The 19,470-nt window shown below is 39.9% G+C and overlaps 1 protein-coding gene across 1 annotated transcript in view; it reads left to right on the forward strand.

Moving 5' to 3' along the window:
- MMP16 (matrix metallopeptidase 16) overlaps window positions 1-14,854 on the forward strand; it is a 239,160-nt gene extending 224,306 nt beyond the window's left edge. Inside the window, exons 8-10 of the mRNA XM_088471395.1 lie at window positions 1,509-1,659; window positions 9,111-9,226; window positions 9,488-14,854. Coding sequence (XP_088327521.1) covers window positions 1,509-1,659; window positions 9,111-9,226; window positions 9,488-9,822 — 602 coding nt within the window. The 3' untranslated portion in view covers window positions 9,823-14,854. The remainder of the gene's footprint in view (window positions 1-1,508; window positions 1,660-9,110; window positions 9,227-9,487) is intronic.
- Window positions 14,855-19,470: the final 4,616 nt, after the last annotated feature.

Below are 19,470 nucleotides of genomic sequence, written 5' to 3' on the forward strand. Positions count from 1 at the left end.
CACAGATACAGGCAGCACACAGACACATGCACACAGACACAGGCAGCACAAAGACACACACAGACACAGGCAGCACACAGACAGCACACAGACAGGCAGCACACAGACACATGCACAAAGACACACCACATAGATACAAGCAGCAAAGACACACACAGACACAGGCAGCACAAAGACACACGCACACAGACACAGGCAGCACACAGACACACCACACAGATACAGGCAGCACAAAGACACACACAGACACATACACACAGGCAGCACACGGACACGCTCACAGATACAGGCAGCACATAGACATGCATACAGACACAGGTAACACAGAGACACACCACACAGATACAGGCAGCACACAGAAACATGCACACAGTCACAGGCAACACAAAGATACACTACACAGATATAGGTAGCACAAAGACACATGCACACAGACACAGGCAGCACAAAGACAAACGCACACAAGCACAGAGACACAGGCAGCACACATACACAGGCACACAAACACACACGCAAAATGCATTTTTTTCTCTCAAAATGTACTGTAATGTACTATTGTTCAGCTTTTGGGAAAGTCTTCCCACCATTTGTGTGATAGAAGGGTGATTTTTGAGTCCACATATAAAAACGTAAATTTGAATGTCCTGCCTATTATGTGTAGACCACACCCATCATTTATTCCAAATTACACATTTCTAATAAAACACTGCTCATTAGAGCCTCCTTTATGTCGTAATGAAGTCATTAGTGTAAGAGGAACTTTACATTGTCTTTATTATGTACAGATGTGTCCTCATTGCTGCAGCAGCTCCAAACAGATCATCATGTTAATAAACCTGCAACCTTGGTAAAGCCTGCAGGGCACACTTCATATGCTGATTCCGCTGGTGTCTATTATTGCCCGTCTTGTGTATTATTATTATTTATTATTATCCTTTATATGGCGCCACAAGTGTTCCGCAGCGCCTTACATAGTACATAGAACTAATAAGTGAACAAGAAACAAGTAACTTACAGTACATTACAGTGCAGGACAAGGGCACGATTTATATACATTGCTGCAATAGCGATTAAAACACTCACAATAAGCAGCCGGGAGTTGCCAGTCACGTGTTAGGTGCCCTTATGGGGAGTAAAGAGTAGAAGCACATGAGGGAAGAGGTCCCTGCTTGTGAGAGCTTACATTCTAAAGGGGAGGGGCAGACAGACAGGCGTGACACAGAAGGGGAAGATAGGGAGGAAAGAGCATGAAGTGGGTTAGGATCAAATAGTGCGCATACAGTATATCAATTCAGTAACATACTGTCCTGGATCCATGTGGCAGTTCTCCATGAGTTTTAGAGATTGACCAGAGTTAATGCTGCTTATACCTCCCAGGAAAACGTAGAAGAAACTAATTCACAGTCATATGGTACTGTAGGTAACCCAAAGGTAAATAGTCTTAATAAATCCTCTTTAGAACAAATGATTGTTATAATTAGTTATTATGTTCTCTTTTTATTCCCCAGGTAACAAATATTGGGTGTTCAAAGATACAACATTGCAACCTGGTTATCCTCACGACTTGATCCATCTAGGGCACGGCATCCCATCTCATGGTATAGACACTGCTGTTTGGTGGGAAGATGTTGGGAAGACGTATTTTTTCAAAGGTGACCGGTGAGTAGAAAATGAGGTTTCATCTAATCCTCCGCTAACAGTGTTTTATATTATAGACTGCAATGTTCAAGAGTAATCAAGCCTACAAATTACTGCTGTTTGAAACGTTTGGAGCGCATTTGCCGTTTTTTATGTGTCATATGTGTTAAGATTGGATTTTCATCTATTACTTTTTACAGTGAGGTTTCACTGATGGATACTGAATTTACCATTTACTTTGCCCTCGGTGGTAGAGCTTATGGGGATCAGGGCAGGTGCTGACAAGGAGTCATTTGATTTGCCGAATTGCATTTTAAGACAATTTGACAGGCAGCAGTGAATTATTACTTTATTTTCCCTAAAATTGTACATTTAATGCATTAACTTTATCACAGAAAATATTGGATATTTTTTATAGTTACAACGTATTCGACTACTGTAGATCTGCTTGTCCACTGCATAAGAAGCAGAATTTAAACTTGTGGACTTTTGAGGAATTCACATGACAGCGCCACCTAAAATGATAGAACTGTATATTATTTCACTCCCCAATTCCTTCTTTCCAATAGCTCCCTTGATTGCTGTAAAGGTCTTAGGAGGAGATCTTTCCTTCTGCTCTAGGCCGGAGTTTTGTCATTTCCTATCAATAAAGTCAAAATGCCCTTCCCTTACAGCTAGCTACTGTAGCTCTTCACCCCAATGGGAAGCTGAGGGACTAGGGAACCCGAAAACACTGCAAGGAATTTTAAAACCATTTGCCTCGAGCAACAGGGTGGCTTAAACCATTACAGTCATTGTTGAGCAAGGACAATTGGTAGAGTAGAGGTTAGTAATTAATATACAGTTTGCTGGTATTGGGAAAGTTTTAATAGTATTCATCTATCACTCTGATTATGTTGGACATGTTTTCATTTAGCTCCAAAAGTAAGTAAGGAGAAACCCAATTGTTTATCGGGAGGCTTGCCAGGTAGAACAGCTGCTAGGTGGTGAGCAAGCCTCTCAGTTACCGCTGGAAAAAGGGAAAGTAAAAAGATTTCACTGAACTGGTTATTGCTGTACCATCCAGTCAGCTTCTGTCATTTTTCAAACATGATTGGTTGGTACTTTGGGCCTGATTCAGACACACTCGCGAGCGGCTGTCCGCTCGCAAGTGGGTCGATGTTATGGACTGAGCATGCGCACGACGGAGGGAGCTCCGTCGTGCGCATGCGCCAGACGCGACGAGCGAAGGAAAGTCATTCGCTCGTTGTGTCCGATCAAAGGGGGCGTGCTGTCAATGTTGATTGACAGCACGCCCCCTTTGGTGGGCGTGCCGGGGGCGTGCCTCCCTGACGGGGGCGTTCCCACGGGAACGCCTCCCGTCAGAAGCCGGCCCACTGACATCACTAGTGATGTCAGTGGGAGTGATTTTGGCTCTGATAGAGCCAAAATCACTCCGGAGCTTGCGGTTGAAAACCTCAACCGCAGGCTCCGGCTCGCAAATTCGATGGTCGCGATGGTCTCGACCATCGCGACCATCACAATGCACGCTCGTATAGCCTGTGGGTGGTGACCCACAGCTATACGAGCGTCCAGGAGGACGCTCCATGAAAATGGAGCCCGGCCCTCATTCAGAGCGTGCGCTCTGAGCAGAGCCAAAATCACTCCCACTGACATCACTAGTGATGTCAGTGGGCCGGCTTCTGACGGGAGGCGTTCCCGTGGGAACGCCCCCGTCAGGGAGGCACGCCCCCGGCACGCCCACCAAAGGGGGCGTGCTGTCAATCAACATTGACAGCACGCCCCCTTTGATCGGACACAACGAGCGAAGGACTTTCCTTCGCTCGTCGCGTCTGGCGCATGCGCACGACGGAGCTCCCTCCGTCGTGCGCATGCTCAGTCCATAACATCGACCCACTTGCGAGCGGACAGCCGCTCGCGAGTTGGTCTGAATCAGGCCCTTTGTCTCTCTACAATGTTTGATACATCTCCCCCTCTATAAGCTGAAAGTCATGCGACCGCTTAAGCCTGTCCCTCAGGCATATTTTTTCTGGATGACCCAGTATCTGCTGTCCACTTCTGACAGGAGAATGGTCAGGAAAAGGCTTGTGTCATTGTCTCCTGACACATCTTTCTCAGAGGTGTTAATATTAAAAAGGAGAAAAAATTAAAAATACAGTAATTTCTGATGAACATAGCAATACCTCACAGTCTGAAGTACATTCTACGGGGAAACACTTCTCCTCATCCTCCAGAGACCATTCTGAGCAAATATGAAAAAATAGCTAGCACTGTATGTCTGCTCAAAGTATGCACCATTAGAAAACCTGTTAAAGTGGTCCTAACACTAGGCTCCAATATTTAACACTCCTGGGTATGTATGTCCTGGGTATGTGTCCTCAGTCTCTTCAAAAGGAGGTGAGTATAGAGACATACATATGGCCAGGGTGGTACTAGCAGGTAAGACTCCCCAGTAAAATTATATTCTTCACTGAGGTATACAACTTTGCCCAGCTAGCCTTTAGAGCAGCCCTAGTCAAAGAGGACAAATGGGTTTAAAGAGCCACTGGCTTGCCAGACATTCCTGAACTTTTTGCCCATGAAGTTGACCCTTCTATATATTGAATTGAGGAGTATAAAGCTCAGAATGACCCCACAGGAATATTCAATTTAAAATTAGATGTTTCTGTCCTCTACCTTTTTTTTATAATAAAGCAGAGAAAGAGGGCGAATCAGTCTCCTTCATTAAAGCTTCTAGTAGCCTCCAATATGCCAGAGTCATCCTTACCCTCAGAGTCTGACATTTAATTTTATTACTAGTCCCCATTTGTTTGCTGGCAAGCCAGAGATTAAATAACTGGCTTTGCCCCGAGAAGCCACTTGACATGCTCAGTCCACTAGATGTAGCCCTCTTGGGCCCAGATTTCATACAATAGATGAGAAGAGCCAGTACAAGGCTCACAGGTCTTCTCAGATCTCAAGAGGAACCTGTAATCTAAGAATCCATTTCTACAAGGGCGTGGGTCCAATATTACAATGATGCATCCCATAGAGGAGGAATCTCTTATAAGCCACAAGATTCCAGAGGTGCCGGGTCCTCAATCGGGAACTCCAAAAAAGAAAGAAATGCTGGTAAGCATTGCTATGTCTGTTCAGACTCATGCCACTTTAAAGGATGCACTGTCCTCCTCATGGAGGCAAAGCACCATAGACAGGTGGATCCTAAAAATAAGCCCAATAAACTGTGAGTTGTCAAAGGCTGGATAAGTCATTTATTGTCAATACAAATGTCAGACAGGTCACTCAGACAGTGCTAAATGTGAAGGCACTGATTACTTGGATAAAAAGAATAAGGTTCCGGAAGTAAGGACTAGAATACATCTCTTGGCTGGAAATTGGTTTTGACTTAAAATAGACCTAACGTGGTCTTTCCATTTGGTCTTGGTCCATTGCAAGAACAGACATCTTATGAGTTTCTATTGGCGAGACTACCTTTTGAGTAGTCTGTAATGGTGTCCTTCCTCTTAATAGCACCCTACACCTTCACACATTTAAAGAAAGCAGTGGTGTCTCAACTTTGTCAAGAGGAAGTCTTCTGCATAAGTTATTTGGACGATATGCTGCAACATCTTCAGAGAGGGACATATTAATCAGTCACCTTTACCCTGGTCAATCTTGGATTATCCTTAAACAAGTATATAATCTTTCTTTCTTCCTAGTGAAGAGAAGTGGTCAGATGTTCATAGTTATTATTTCTCTAACAGTCCAACATCTGAATGTTCTCTTGAGGGACTTGAAAAGCTTATTAACAGTGTTTCTTCTTCTCCTTGTGTTTGAAATAAAGTGCATTCCTTCATTATCCAAGCAAATACTTAGAATTGCTATCAGTAGGCTTCCAGAAAAATCTGCCTGATGGGTGGACTGGTAGGAACAAGTTAAGCGAATTGTTTTTACTATACCTTATTCTGGCGGTAATTGGGAGACTTGCTCATCATCCACCAGCTGTTGCCATGTAGCAAACATATTTCCTAGAACAGAGGTTCAGAAACTCCACCATTACAGTCTACATTTCAAGGATATCCATGCCTGAGCACAGGTGACTTAACTGGATTTAAGTATGGATATCCTTAAAACCTGGGCTGTAATGGCGGAGTTTGGGAACCTCTGCCCTAGAACAGAAAATGTTTGCAAATCATAGATACCTGAAAACTAGAGTTTTTACTAAATCCAGCATGGTAGATTAAAGACTGAGCAAGACTGGCTGTGGGAAGGGAAGAAGGGAAGGGAAGAAGGGAGGCAAGGAAGGTTTTCCGTCTATGATTGTGAACAAGTGCAGTAACACCCAAGGCATCTATTCACAAACTACAGGTATATTAGCCTATCACAGCTCCCACTCTGTAAGCAGATGAAGGAAGATGACAGTGGTGCTTACTGAAGAGTCCTCCTGACTAGGCTTAGAGTTTACTGCTACACTTCTTTTCTCACACATTATTTACTTACACCACCCGACTGGTGAGCAGATCATCCACCATTTCTCCTCCATCTGCTGACAGATGGGACATGATAATTTAAAGATGGTGAAAAAAGCATAAAGTCATAATAGAGAACACAGAACTATGACTGCATTATAGCATAATATTCCTGTACACTCACACACACTAGCGGCATAGCTATGATGTGATTGTGTATAAGGCAGTCTAAGGCACCTTTGTTGGACACCGTAATGACTGTAGAACTAATTTCAATAATGCATCCAAATAGTAACCATGAAAGCATGTTGTATGGGCTCATTCTATTCTGTCATGTTAGCAAATATTTTATTTTGGTTCCTCCCATTGAGTGATATCAGGAGAAGATATCAGCCCAGGAAGCAATCTGAGCCTCCTAAATTGCAATAGTTCCACCACTTGTGAATGGCAATCACACTGAGCCATGACCAGGTAGCAGAATGCTTCTGGGAAAATGTATTTAAAGATATTGTGGTGTGTGGTTTCTAGAGCCTAGATTTTCAATCAATTACACATGTACCTCATGGGGTAAATAAGACAGATTTAAGGAATCTTTTTGATATAACTCAAAATAACATGAATATTATTAGTAACTGATAAAACATAAAAGTAAGTATTGTTTAAACATATAAATTCATGGAAGTAGTAGCTTGATGTAATGTTTACAGTAGCTTGGGGATACTTAATGTGGGGGTACATTGGTAAAGATTTTAAAATAAGGCAAGAGAAACCTTAGTGTAGATGGAACGTTTATTTCCAAAAGTTTCATATTGAGAAATTCACCAAAGATGATTAAATGAAGTACATTTTACTTATCCAGTTATAGGGTGGTAGACGGGGTTGCGCTTCTGTTTGTCCACATATTTTCTGACAGGTAAAACCAGTGCTGTTGGCTGCCAATCACATTGACGATCAATTTGATTTGGTCAACGCGTAACATCCCTTCAAGTGCCCCACGGCACCCAGTTTGGGAACCACTAGTCTAATGTATAGAATAAATAAAATGAATAATTATAGAGCCTGATGTAATAACAAGTGATAGGCTTGTTATCACTTGTTACTAATCTTAAATGATGCTCCAACCAATCAACTCCTAACTGTCACTTTACAGCCTGTGTTTGAAAAATGACAGTTAGGAGCTTATTGAGTGAAGCACCATTTAAGATTAGTAATGAGTTATAACAAGAATATAACTTGTTATTAAATCAGCCCCATAGTATATTTCCAATGACAAAAATGTAAAAGCTGGTAATGCCAATGGCAATTAGGACAGTTGTCAACCATGGCTTAGCCAATATTCATGTAAATGCAGCATACTGTACTAATTCACCTCCTCCTCCCTCCCAGCTGCCCCAATATAGGCAGATTATAATGCTGGCTTTTATATAGCAAAACCTGCTCTGCACATCTCTGCTGCTCATAGACAACTGTGTATGTGGCATGATATTTTTATAGCGCAATCCAAGACAGACATATGGGACAGGATAATATTAAATCTCTTCATTAAATCAAGTTGTTCCATGCATCACCCAGATGTCTTGATTTACTTCCCATCAAAAGTAATAAGCATTTATTGGCATAGGAAGTAGCTATCTATGTAGTTGTTGATTCATTTTGAAGAGTCATTATGATGAAGATAATCATTCTCTAGTTCTAATTATCATGCTCAGCAATCACGCACTTTCCATAAATAGCCTGCAGCAGCAAGGGAGGCTGTAAGGAATAATTCAACTCATCAGAGTCCCCGCTTGTAGGATTGATGGATCCCCTTCAGACCATGTGATAACCTGTTCCCAGGAGACATACAGTACATCTTTAAGCTGCGATAATATCAATGCACTGATTTGGTTATATACAATCTGTAGATAAGCTGTTGTAGCTCATGTATAATGTGTTTTATTAAAATGCACCTATCACATCCCCACAGCGGGTGCAGTCATATAATAGGCTGACCCTGTTTCCATAAGAATGCTGATTATTGATTGATTTGGAACTAATGACCTAACTTGGCATTTAAGGCAGTGGGTCTTATTGAATTTCACACAATGGCAGTCTCTGCAGTGTACACACAAGGGGGTAGATTTAATAGAGCTTGTAAAATAGACAAATGGTGATGTTGTCCATAGCAACCAATGAGATTCTGTCTTTAATTTTTTAGAATGCAATAGAGAAATGATAGCTACAATCTGATTGGATGCTATGGGCAACATCACAGCTTTTCTTTTTTAGAAGTTTTAGTAAATCTATCCCAAGATGTCATTTCGATGGGGAAAACACGTTTGCAAGAGACTACATATTGTACGTTGCTTTCTGTTTATTAAAAGAATGGTATTATGCGTTTTTTTTTTCATTTCGATATGTTTTATAGGCTTCATTTGCTACTTGTGATCTTGCTAGCTATATTTAGGTATATATTTTTTGTTTGAGGACTGCTGTCTATGGACAGCAGCAGTGACATCTGCAGAATATATAAGGCCTTGAAACATATTGGTCTCCATGTTCTGTGAACACTCAGAAAATTAGGGTTCACTGAATACTTTAGTATTCATATATATGTAGACAGGGGTGGTCTTTGGATGCATGGGTGTACTACAAGTCCAATGATGACCATGCATTCAGCGCAAATACCTGTATATACAGAGGTATTGTTTGCCAAAGAAATCGATGAACCCTAATTTTCTGGAAGTGAGTATACAAAACAGGATGAATATCCCTTCTAAATAATAATTAAAACTATAATTGTTTGTCTAATTAAATAAATGGCAATGTTCAGTTATATTCTGTTTTAACTGTACATTAGACAGGGCCAATTGCCAGCTGTAATCAAGATACTATGGACGTTTCTAATATGGTGTTTGTTCCCATATAGTTCTTTAAGTGTTGTGAAACTTTAACAACACCTGGAAAGCCGTGGAGTGCCTATAGGTTGTTCTAGAATCTAGGGTATTTATTTGTATTAAAGCATGGTATGTCATTGTATTCTAGGTACTGGAGATATAATGAAGAAATGAGATTTATGGATCCTGGTTACCCAAAGTTAATTACAATATGGAAAGGAATACCAGAATCACCTCAAGGCGCCTTTGTTGACAGAGAAAATGGTAGGCATGAGCCTATAATTTTGTTGATTATGACTTTCTTTCCCTCACTCACTTATATTAAGAACCTGTATTAAATAACATTACGAGTTTAATAGAATGCAGTCTGTGAACTAAATTATATGCGCCTAAAGCCTTGAGGAACTTGGCTGGTGGACTCTATGTAGCATATACCCATATAACGGTAAATTATGTTAAAATCAAAAGAAAATGCATTTATGTGAGTATTGCATTCTTTAATGCTCTGTTAATTCCCGATTTCAGGTTTCACCTACTTTTACAAAGGAAAAGAATACTGGAAGTTTCACAACCAGAAACTCAGAGTGGAACCTGGATACCCACGGTCCATCCTTAAAGATTTCATGGGATGTGACAGTCCAGTTGACCGAGACAAAGATCGAACCAGTACCCAAGATGACGTAGATATTGTCATGAAGCTGGACAACACAGCCAGCACTGTGAAAGCCATAGCCATTGTAATCCCCTGTATCCTGGCCCTGTGCCTCCTCGTTTTGGTTTACACTGTGTTTCAATTCAAAAGGAAAGGCACACCCCGACACATACTGTACTGTAAACGCTCTATGCAAGAGTGGGTGTGATGTAGGGATTCTTCTCGTAAAAATTTGAGGTTACTTGAGATTCAACATCAGAGCTATTATTCAGTTGCCTTAGCTACACACAGGCATCTGTGAGGCAGGGTCATATGGCTGATCTTTAAAACCCAGGAGGTTTTGTGTCCTGCACTAGAGTGGGGATTCAATCATCTGGGGGAGCTTCCATGAGATACAGTTTCTGCCGTTCCTCCAGTTTTCTTTTTGTATTTCTTTGTCATTCAGTTTTAGGCCTTCCCTCTGCTCTCTGGAGGTGGATTTTGCTTCCGGGAGCAACAACGAAGAGGGTGAATAAAAATAATTTTCCTGAAATAGTGAAGATTTATTTTTTTTTCCTTATTTCTGAAAACATTTTTCTTGTGGAAAATACCAGATCGTCTCTGAAAAGATAAGTGCTGCACGGTGCAAGCAACAAATTTAACATGAGAATCACCCATCATGATTCGCCAGGAGTGTGTGAAGACCCAAAACAGCTTTGTTTCCAAAGAGGATTGATGCTCTGCCTGCTACCGATAGATGTCCCACAATGAAACTTGTGGAAGAACAAGTCGCGTGGGAACCTTGAAGACTGTATGGACAGCCTTTTTCTCCAACACTTAAGGGGCCAAAATATCTGCAATATAGTAACAGCCTTAATGATACATTCATTTTGTGTTTTATACAACTTTTTCTGAGCTTTGTCCAAAATATTTTAACACATTTATAGTCATTAATATACTGAACAAAAACTTTTTTTTTTTTTCTTGTTTTATTTTGTGTTTTTTTTTCCATCATTATATTAGATCAAGCTGTATTCAGCTGCCTGGGACGTTTAGCAGGTCTGACAGGAACACTCATTTGAAAGCCTGGCAGGAACCAGAATGTCTCCGAAGCGGATAGCAATGAGCTGCGGCAAGATGGCCGTCATGTTGTGAAGAAAATTGCTTCAAGTATTATGTTTCTGTAACCCTTTGAGGACTATTGTATCAGTTTTCAGATTCTGAAGGACTTTTGCTTGCTTGTCATTAAATAATAGGAATGTGCAGACAAATTGAAATATACAGGACACAGTATTTTGATAAAATAATTACTCAACATCTTCTAAATATGTTTTTTTTTCTGGAACAGAGAGGGGAATATGTAACGTGAGTTAAGGTTCATTATAACCAAAAAAAAGGCAAAATAAGATAGAAATTGATACAGCGGGCAATATATTGACATTTCTTCTATAGAGGGGTCTACTGTATGTCGCAACGATATTGCGCGAAAACATAAATTGCCTTATATGAGTACATCCAGGTACTTATGCTTTCGACACTAGAGGAGAATCTGAATACTGCATGTACCGCAATATAATGTGCTAAAACTGCATGTTCACTATAGTTCTCAAAGGGTGAGGAAGTGGCCTGACCCCATTAGGGCAAGTATCAGGGTGGGATGAGCACCAAAGTGTTTTCTTGGAAAGTGTATTACATACTGAGGGCGCACTCGTCATTTCCATCGAACTTGCAAAGGCGGGTCTTTGGCTTTCTCTTCAGTTTGTTTTTACCCAGAGAAAATTGACTACTCTGGAATTAAAAAAATAAATAAATAAAAAATGTTTTTTTGCAGTGTTATACATTTACCAGCACTTTGCTATGACCATGTCATGAAGGTAACATTGAAAGCAGTCGCAGTGCAGTCACCTGGCTTCTTCTGAAAGCCAGCGTGTAAGGGAATAACTGTTTTATGGTAACAGTATGCCTTTAACCTATATTGTGTCCTGTTGACTGTCATTACCGAGTTAAACAATGTCTTTTTATACAAAGCTTGCCGTGTTAAGCAGAACGTTGTTTTTGCTGTTTGTGCCCTCTGACCTTAAGCTGAAATTATCAAGAGAAACTGCTATATAAGATGTATGGAGAATGCAAGTTGTAACTGAATTATTATTTTTTTTCAAAATTAAGTTTCTGTAGTAAAGTTGAAACAAATGTGCATACTCACATTTCCCTATAACATTTACTATCAGTCCAATAGAGCACTGTATTAATTTTTTAAGTATGTACATTGCTACCTAGAATGATTTGTAGACATGGGTGTAACTACCATAGGTGCAAGGGGTGCAGCTGCTATGGGGCCAGAGCTGGGGCCCCTTTTTCTTGTCAAAGTTACATGTGTTATATACATTTTTCACCATTGGGTGGTACATAGGTGCCCTTACAAACTTTAGCAATGGGGCTTTCAAATACCTAGTTACACATGCAAGCCCCATTGCTAGTGTCGGACTGGAGCATGAAGGGCCCACCAGGGATATGCAGTGGTAGGGGCCCATGTTTTGGGGAGTGGTCAGTTACCACAGGGGATGAGGCCAGCCCCCACAGAGGCTTAAACAGACATTAAAGACCAAGTACTAATAGAGTAACAATGTGTAATTTGAGTATACAGTCTGGAACCTGATATTCAAGCAAGTTGTGGGACCCCCAGGCAGTGGGGCCCACCGGGGATTTCCCCTGTACCCCTGTGGGCCAGTCCAACCCTGTACACATGAACAATCAAAAAGTAAGGTGCCCCACCTTAGCGCCAGTTATTAACTGCATCAATGGGTACTTATCTTAGATATAACAACAGTGAACCCCATTTTGTTTAATTTTACCTAGTTACACATTTTTGTAGACAAAAATCTATGTATTGCACATAATATCTCTGCCTCAACATTGGTATAAAAAAGGGAAGATTTTACAATAGAGACAATGATAGTACTTGTTCCCCATTTAGTTTCCAAATTCTGAGAGATTTGACAACCGTCAGCATTCCAGCTGTTGCAGAACTACTTACCCATGGTTCTTGGTGGACAGTGTAGCTTCAAGAGAATGCTAGGACTTGTACTCCCAGGAATTGTTCAGTAAGAACTTAAGAGCTGTAGGAGGCCCGCACCCTGTCTTACACTGTGTTTTTAAAAATGCAAATAGTTGCATCAGTTGTGTGCAGTAATATGTCAATAAAGTTTTAGAATTAAAAATGGTGTTTCCTATTATTTTGGTTTAAAAAAGTTTGACAAAGTCACTGCAGAATCCACAATTGTCTCAAAATACCCAAGCATTTATAGATGACCTGAAAATAGGGCACCCTTATAGTTTATGTATGCTAAGAATAGTGGCTCTTTTAGGTATGTTTTTTTTTTTTTTAATTGGAGCAATGTACTGTTACTTTAAACATAGCACTGTCTACTCGCCTCACCAAGCCCCCATTGAATTATCGCATATTTAAATACAGAACCTTACAAAGTATTTTTGAATATTGTCACAATAAGGGATAATTATACACAGAATTAAGGTATTTAGCTATGTATAATGTATTAAGCAAGTGGAGCTCACGGTAAAGCAAGCATTGTTGACATCACTAGGGCATCTTTGCTTTACTACAATCGATATCACATGTGCAAAATTGTTATAAATCTGTCCCACTTTTTTCTACTGGAAACTATCTTGGAATGTTCACTTGCTTAGGATCCAGTCTTTTGATGTACCAAAACAGTGGTAACATTTGAGTATAAATGCTAGGCTATGTGCACACTGGCGTTAAAACGCTACATCTAAGATGGTTTGCTAATGCAAGTTAAGCCTATGTTAACAGATGTGAAGATAAAAATTGTTGTACCATATAACATGCGTTTAACTTGCGTTGTGCTGCAGTGCTTTTTAAAAAAAAAAAAAGTGTCTTGTTCCATTTTGTTAAGAGAACGCATTTGAAATCTTACATTTATCTTGTGTTGCAATCTCCAGTGTGTAGGTACTGCAACCTTATTTTAAACACGCACAAAGAAGCATGCAGTGACTTGTATGACGTGTGCAATCTTCCCATTGATATTCTTGTATTTTATTTGATAAAAAAGGGAGCCTTGATACATAGCGTGTATCTTACGTGCCTATGTATAGACCCTTAGGGAGAGATACAGTGAATAGGTGCTTAATAAAAGTGATATGGATTTTCAGAGTGAATACACCAATTTTACTCTATTAACAAAAATAACCCACAGACTGAGGCTTATGTATAAATAAATAATTTAAAAAAAAAACCATAATATTTTGTAGTCTTTAACATTAAATAATAGTCAAAGTTACGGAGATCTAAGTCACAAGAGATAAATATATAATGGGCAGAAATAGTTACATTCTATGCAATATAGAATATGGAAGGAAAATGTTTCACTGTTATTTACATTATACTAAAATGTTGTTCACACTAGTTTTCCTGTATCAGATATGTTTTATTTTTGTGTCACGTAGGCTCCGGTAGATATGATAATCTATTTTGCTTTTATTGACAAACACAATACTTGTTTGTGTGCAAATGCAAAGCTGAATAATTGGTGCTAACATGTATCAAGACTGTGAGATATAACCGGGCAAACGTTTGTAGTGCTTAGACTAACTATATACATTGGTTATTTGTAATCAATGCTTAATTAATATGTTATTTACACAAGTTGTATTTTAATACCTGAAGTCATTGCACAGGAACTTAAAGAGGTTAAATTTATTTTACGAAAAATAAATAAATGACAGGAAGCTAAACCCCATAACAAATAATCAAAGTAAAGGGGGCATAATTTTTTTTAATTAATAATATTATTATTATAATTATTTTAACGTATTGTATATCATAAAAGATTACTTTTTTTTTTCCAATGAAAAACACGTGTTTACAATACTTTATCTCTTTGACTGCATCTATCCTAAAATACTTTAAAAAAAAAATCAATAAAACTTAGCATGTGTTTCGGCAGCTGGAACTGTTATTCACTACAATTTTTGATTGCAAGCCCCTATGCTACAGGAGAATTTTTATTTTCCATTCCAGCAGTCAAAGTGGTAAAGTCTGTGCAGTGATCCATTTCTATTTATTAATATTTATTTGTGTTTCTCTTGAGGAGGGCTGGTTGGGGTTGGGCAGTTGTTGTCTGCTGTAAGTGTCTTATGGGAAGGGTCAATGGCTTTTTATACTATTGCATCTTCTGTAATTACCATTGTTTTATTGTGTTGTAATTAAAAATACAAATAAAGCTGCAAATAAATAGCAGATGAGATCCTTGTATTTGTCCTTTAAAAATATCTATCCTAACCAGATGTTACTGCATTGTAAATTAAATGAGTTATGTTGAGAGGTTATAAAATTAATTGGATTGTTTGTTTGTCTGTCCGGTTATGCATTCGGACACCCCTGCACCGATTAGGACGAAACCAATGCAAGGTGGCCTAGTTGAATCCTGGTCAGGGTATAGGGGGGATAGGTTCCCGTTCGGACTTCCCGTTGGTGCACGCTGGGCAGAACTTTGACCCGGGGAGCCTGTTCTGAGCCTTCAGCTGGATAGATTTGGATGAAAACTTCACAGAGGAGTGGCAATTAGTCTGGGTTGCCTAACAGAGTGGTTGGGGTCCCAGTTGGACCTCACAGCAGAGTGCACCGGGCAGAACTTTCCTCATGGAAGAGCTGCTAAGCTGCTAATTATTTTTAAATTGTTGACAGTTACAACTCATTGAAAACATAATCACTTTAAGATTTAAAACCAGGTACTTCAGCTAGTAGCCCATATATTAAACTCCATGTCTAAGGCATCCATCGTTATTATTTTAATCTTAGGTGTCGCAAAGTGTCTGCAGCGCTGTATAAGATAGATAGATATATATATATATATATATATATGTGTGTAGCAACATTGTAAACTGACATGTAAGTACAATACTGTACATTGTAAATTTCCATATCTAGGAACAACATACAGCAATAAAATTATATCATTATTATTATCCTTTATATATATATGGCGCCACATGGGTTCTGTAGCCCCTTACAAAGAACATAAACAAATGAGCACACAAGAAAACAGTTATTAACAGTACAAAACAATACAGGACAAGGACATGTTTTAAACATTGCTGTATTAGTGTTCATAACGCTTAAATAAGCAGCAGGGTGTCAGTAACCAATTGTTAAGTGCTGTTGTGGGGAGTTAGGAGTAAATGATAGTGTAAGTAAGGGAAGGAGAAGCAGATGAGGGAAGAGGATCCTGCTTGGTACTATGCTTATGTACTAAGAGGAAGATTGAATAGTTGGAGTGGGTGCTGACAAAAGGCCAAGTCAAGTACAGAGAGGTAAGAGGAGATTTTAGAGGAGGGCTGAAAGGCTTTAATGATGAGGTGTATATTCAGTGCACTCATGAAGTTGGTGAGACAGGTAGATAGTCTAACTTGGTGAGGGAGTGAGTTCCAGGAGAGAGGTGTAGATCAAGAGAAGTCCTGGAGGCAGGCATGAGTGAAGGTAGTGAGGCAGCAATCATTGGAAGAGCGGAGGGGTCGGGTGGGGTGTGGAAATACATGAGATTGGAGATGTAGGAGGACAAGTGATTAAGATCTTTATATGTGAGGTTAGGGAGATTGAACTGGATTATAATGGGAATTTTCATACATGTGTTATAGTACAATAGGGCAGATTTGCAATCTAAGCTTTGTTGAGTGTGAGCTGACACAGTGATGTATCTTAAAGTGATTGGTACAGTTCGATATATATAAAGTGAATAGAATACTGGAAATCCTGTACTCCCATTGTGCCTATGCTGAACTGACATTAATAGGGTTGAGATGTAAAAAAAAAAAAAGCCTAATGCAGCCAGCATTATAGATCATACCTGTGGGGTTTCACCAAAAATTGCACCATGCATGAAGTATAAAATTTTGTTTTTCAGTTAATAAAAGTTAGAGTTGGAAAATACAGATTAACTTTTCAAAATGTACATCATATTTAATTCAACTTTAAAGCGCTGCTATCAGCCACACACTCAAGAAAAAAAAAATTCATGCCAACCAAGCAGATATTTTGAACAACTACAAAAAATAATCTAATAAGCAATGGAGGATCATAAAATAGATATTTTTTTAGCCAGGATCAAGCTTATTACTTAAGGTAGAAACATGGAATTTTACGGCATATAGGAACCACTCGGCCCATCTAGTCGGCCCTTTAATGACAGCTTGATTTATGAAGCTGCAAATTTGTGGATCCACAGTGAATATGTTTTTGTGCAAATGTCCCTATTTCTCCACTGTGAGGATACATAGGTACTGTCTTACACAAAAGTGCAGTGCCATAGCAGGGCAGTAATTTTCCATTGGCTGATCTGTCACCCCCCCCACTCATATAATGTCATGGAAGAAGGGACCAGGCCAAGTATACGTCAAGTGGCTCTCAGAGAGTGATAAAGTGAAGAGATAAAGTGCCAGCCAATCAGCTCCTAGCTGTCATGTTACAGGCTGTGTTTGAAAAATGACGGGAGCAGATTGGTTGCTACTTTATCTTTCTCTATGGGCTGGTCTGTTACCCCCCACTCATATGATGTCATGGAGGAAGGGAACACGCCAAGGAAGCTGAGAGTTGGGTGCTGAGCATCCTAAGTACACGTCGAGTGGCTCTCCAGGGTGCTACTCCAGGCACTATAGGTGCCACTGATTTATTATGCACCGCACCATAAAGTGGGAAATACAGACTCTGGAAATAGGTCAAAAGTAAGCCCCAATGAGCATAGTTTGGGGGAAATTAACTAAGCCTTGAAGAGTGATAAAGTGAAGACAGATAAAGTACAAGCCAATTAGCTCCTAACTGCCATTTTATAGGCTGTGTTTGAAAAATGACAGGCGCTGATTGGTACTTTATCTCTCTCCACTGTATATTTCTCCAAGGCTTAGTACATCTGCCCCTTTATGCCTTAAATAAGTGATGACATTAAAGGAACTTTTGGACTTACTTTATTTTATGTATTCAATTTTCCATTTCATTACACTGGTAGAACTGCCCATCTATCTTTACTCTTCATTTTAAATTTTACCTGGTTGGTACAAAGGGCATTTAACGAAACATATAAGCGACCGCCCAATCTTTGCGCCTCAGAGGAAATGTACTGTAGAAATTAGTTGTTTTGCAGGATTAGAATGACTGTTTGGTCACCTTCTAAATTGTGATCAAACCCCAAAATACCCACCTACTGAAACTCATTGAAATATTTCTCCCAGCAGCACAGTCTAGTTTTTCCATTGGACATAATAATACAAGGTGCATTCCTCACAGACATTTGTCAAGAAATGCCCCAATCTAGTTCAGAGGGAGCTCATTTTATCACCCCATTAGGGGTGTACTTTACTGTCCAAACAGGTAAAAAGGTTAGAACTCGGCATAGACATATAATTTCACAAAATGTCCTTTTGAGAAACATATATGACTATTTATCAAACATTATAAATTTAATTTAATTTTTAAATGAAAAAAAATTAGCTGAACCTGTAGTGAAAATATGACTTTGTACATATATGATGGCACAACCCAAGTGCATATAGGTTTAGTGATCCTACATCTCAAAAAGTCTCAAGAAATCTCTTGCACCGTTTTGTTGGGTTTGCTCTTAACTTTTTTGTAAGAGAGGAAACAGCATATTTTGTTAATGAATATACAACAACTGATAAGATTAGATTTATTATTATTAATATTTTCATTATTATTATTATTATTATTTTGATTATTATTTTGCCTCCTAAGCATTTATTAAAGTTTAGGGAGCGAGGAGGGGGGAGGTTAGGCTTAGGCACTGGGGAGGAGGTTAGGGTTAGGCACCTGGGAGGGAGGGTTAGGGTAGGGGTTAGAAAAACGCCTTTCTTCCCATGGGTGTTAGGATTCTGGCTGTCGCAATGCAGCTTGTCACTTTGTTGAGATAACATTGGTACACATTGGTGTAAAAGCTCTTTTTTTTGCAAAGAAGATAATACATGTAAAAGTTACTTGTAACTATGAGACCACAAAGTAAAAATAATAACAATGTTTGGCAATTACTTTATTATCAGTCAATGGATATGAATTTAAAAAGAGTGCAAAAAAAAAATAATAATATTGCAATGGCTTACGTACATATCCATCCTGCGCATGTGCAGAACGGGCTTCGCTCATCAATCACTATCCCCTCTTAGCCGCAGCAGAAATGACATGCTGCAGCATTTGGGTGGGCGGCGTCCAGTACCGTTGTGCAAAATGGGAGGTTGCCCTCATTTTGTAGGCGTGCCAAGCCCAGGGTATGCATCATCGGATGCAGACTTCCTGGATCTGGAGCGGTTCCGATGGCCAGGCTGACTAAGCTCCAGCTTACGCAGACTGGCCAAGAGCAGCAACCATCACAACCGATGGTCGCCACGGTGATCCAGAGCTCCGTATACTGCACTCGGATAGCAGATGCATGCAAGAGGCGCCTATTTCCTTCAGACATCTCATGCTACATTTGCATTTTAGTTGGATGATACTGGACAGCCGCTTCCCAGCAGTTGTGCAATACTGTCCACATCGGAATCCGGCCCAGCAACAGGGTGTAAGCAACCAAGTATTAGGCACATAAGTGGGGAGTGAGGAATAGATGAAGGTATAGGTAAGGTGAAGCACAAGAGGATAGAGGGCCTTGCTCGTGAGAGCTTACAATCAAATGGGGAGTGGCAGACAAACCGGTGTGACACGAGGTAGACAGGAAGGAAGGAGCAGGTAGCAAGAGGTTAGGATGATGGGTGCAGATGGGTCCCTGGTCATGGGGGTCCCACACCGCACACCCTGCACCCATATAGTTTTTATACTTACCTGTCCGTTGTCTCCAGA

Source organism: Taudactylus pleione, unplaced genomic scaffold (genome assembly GCF_031769625.1).
Source record: "Taudactylus pleione unplaced genomic scaffold, aTauple2 ptg000114l, whole genome shotgun sequence".
NCBI lineage: Eukaryota > Metazoa > Chordata > Amphibia > Anura > Myobatrachidae > Taudactylus > Taudactylus pleione.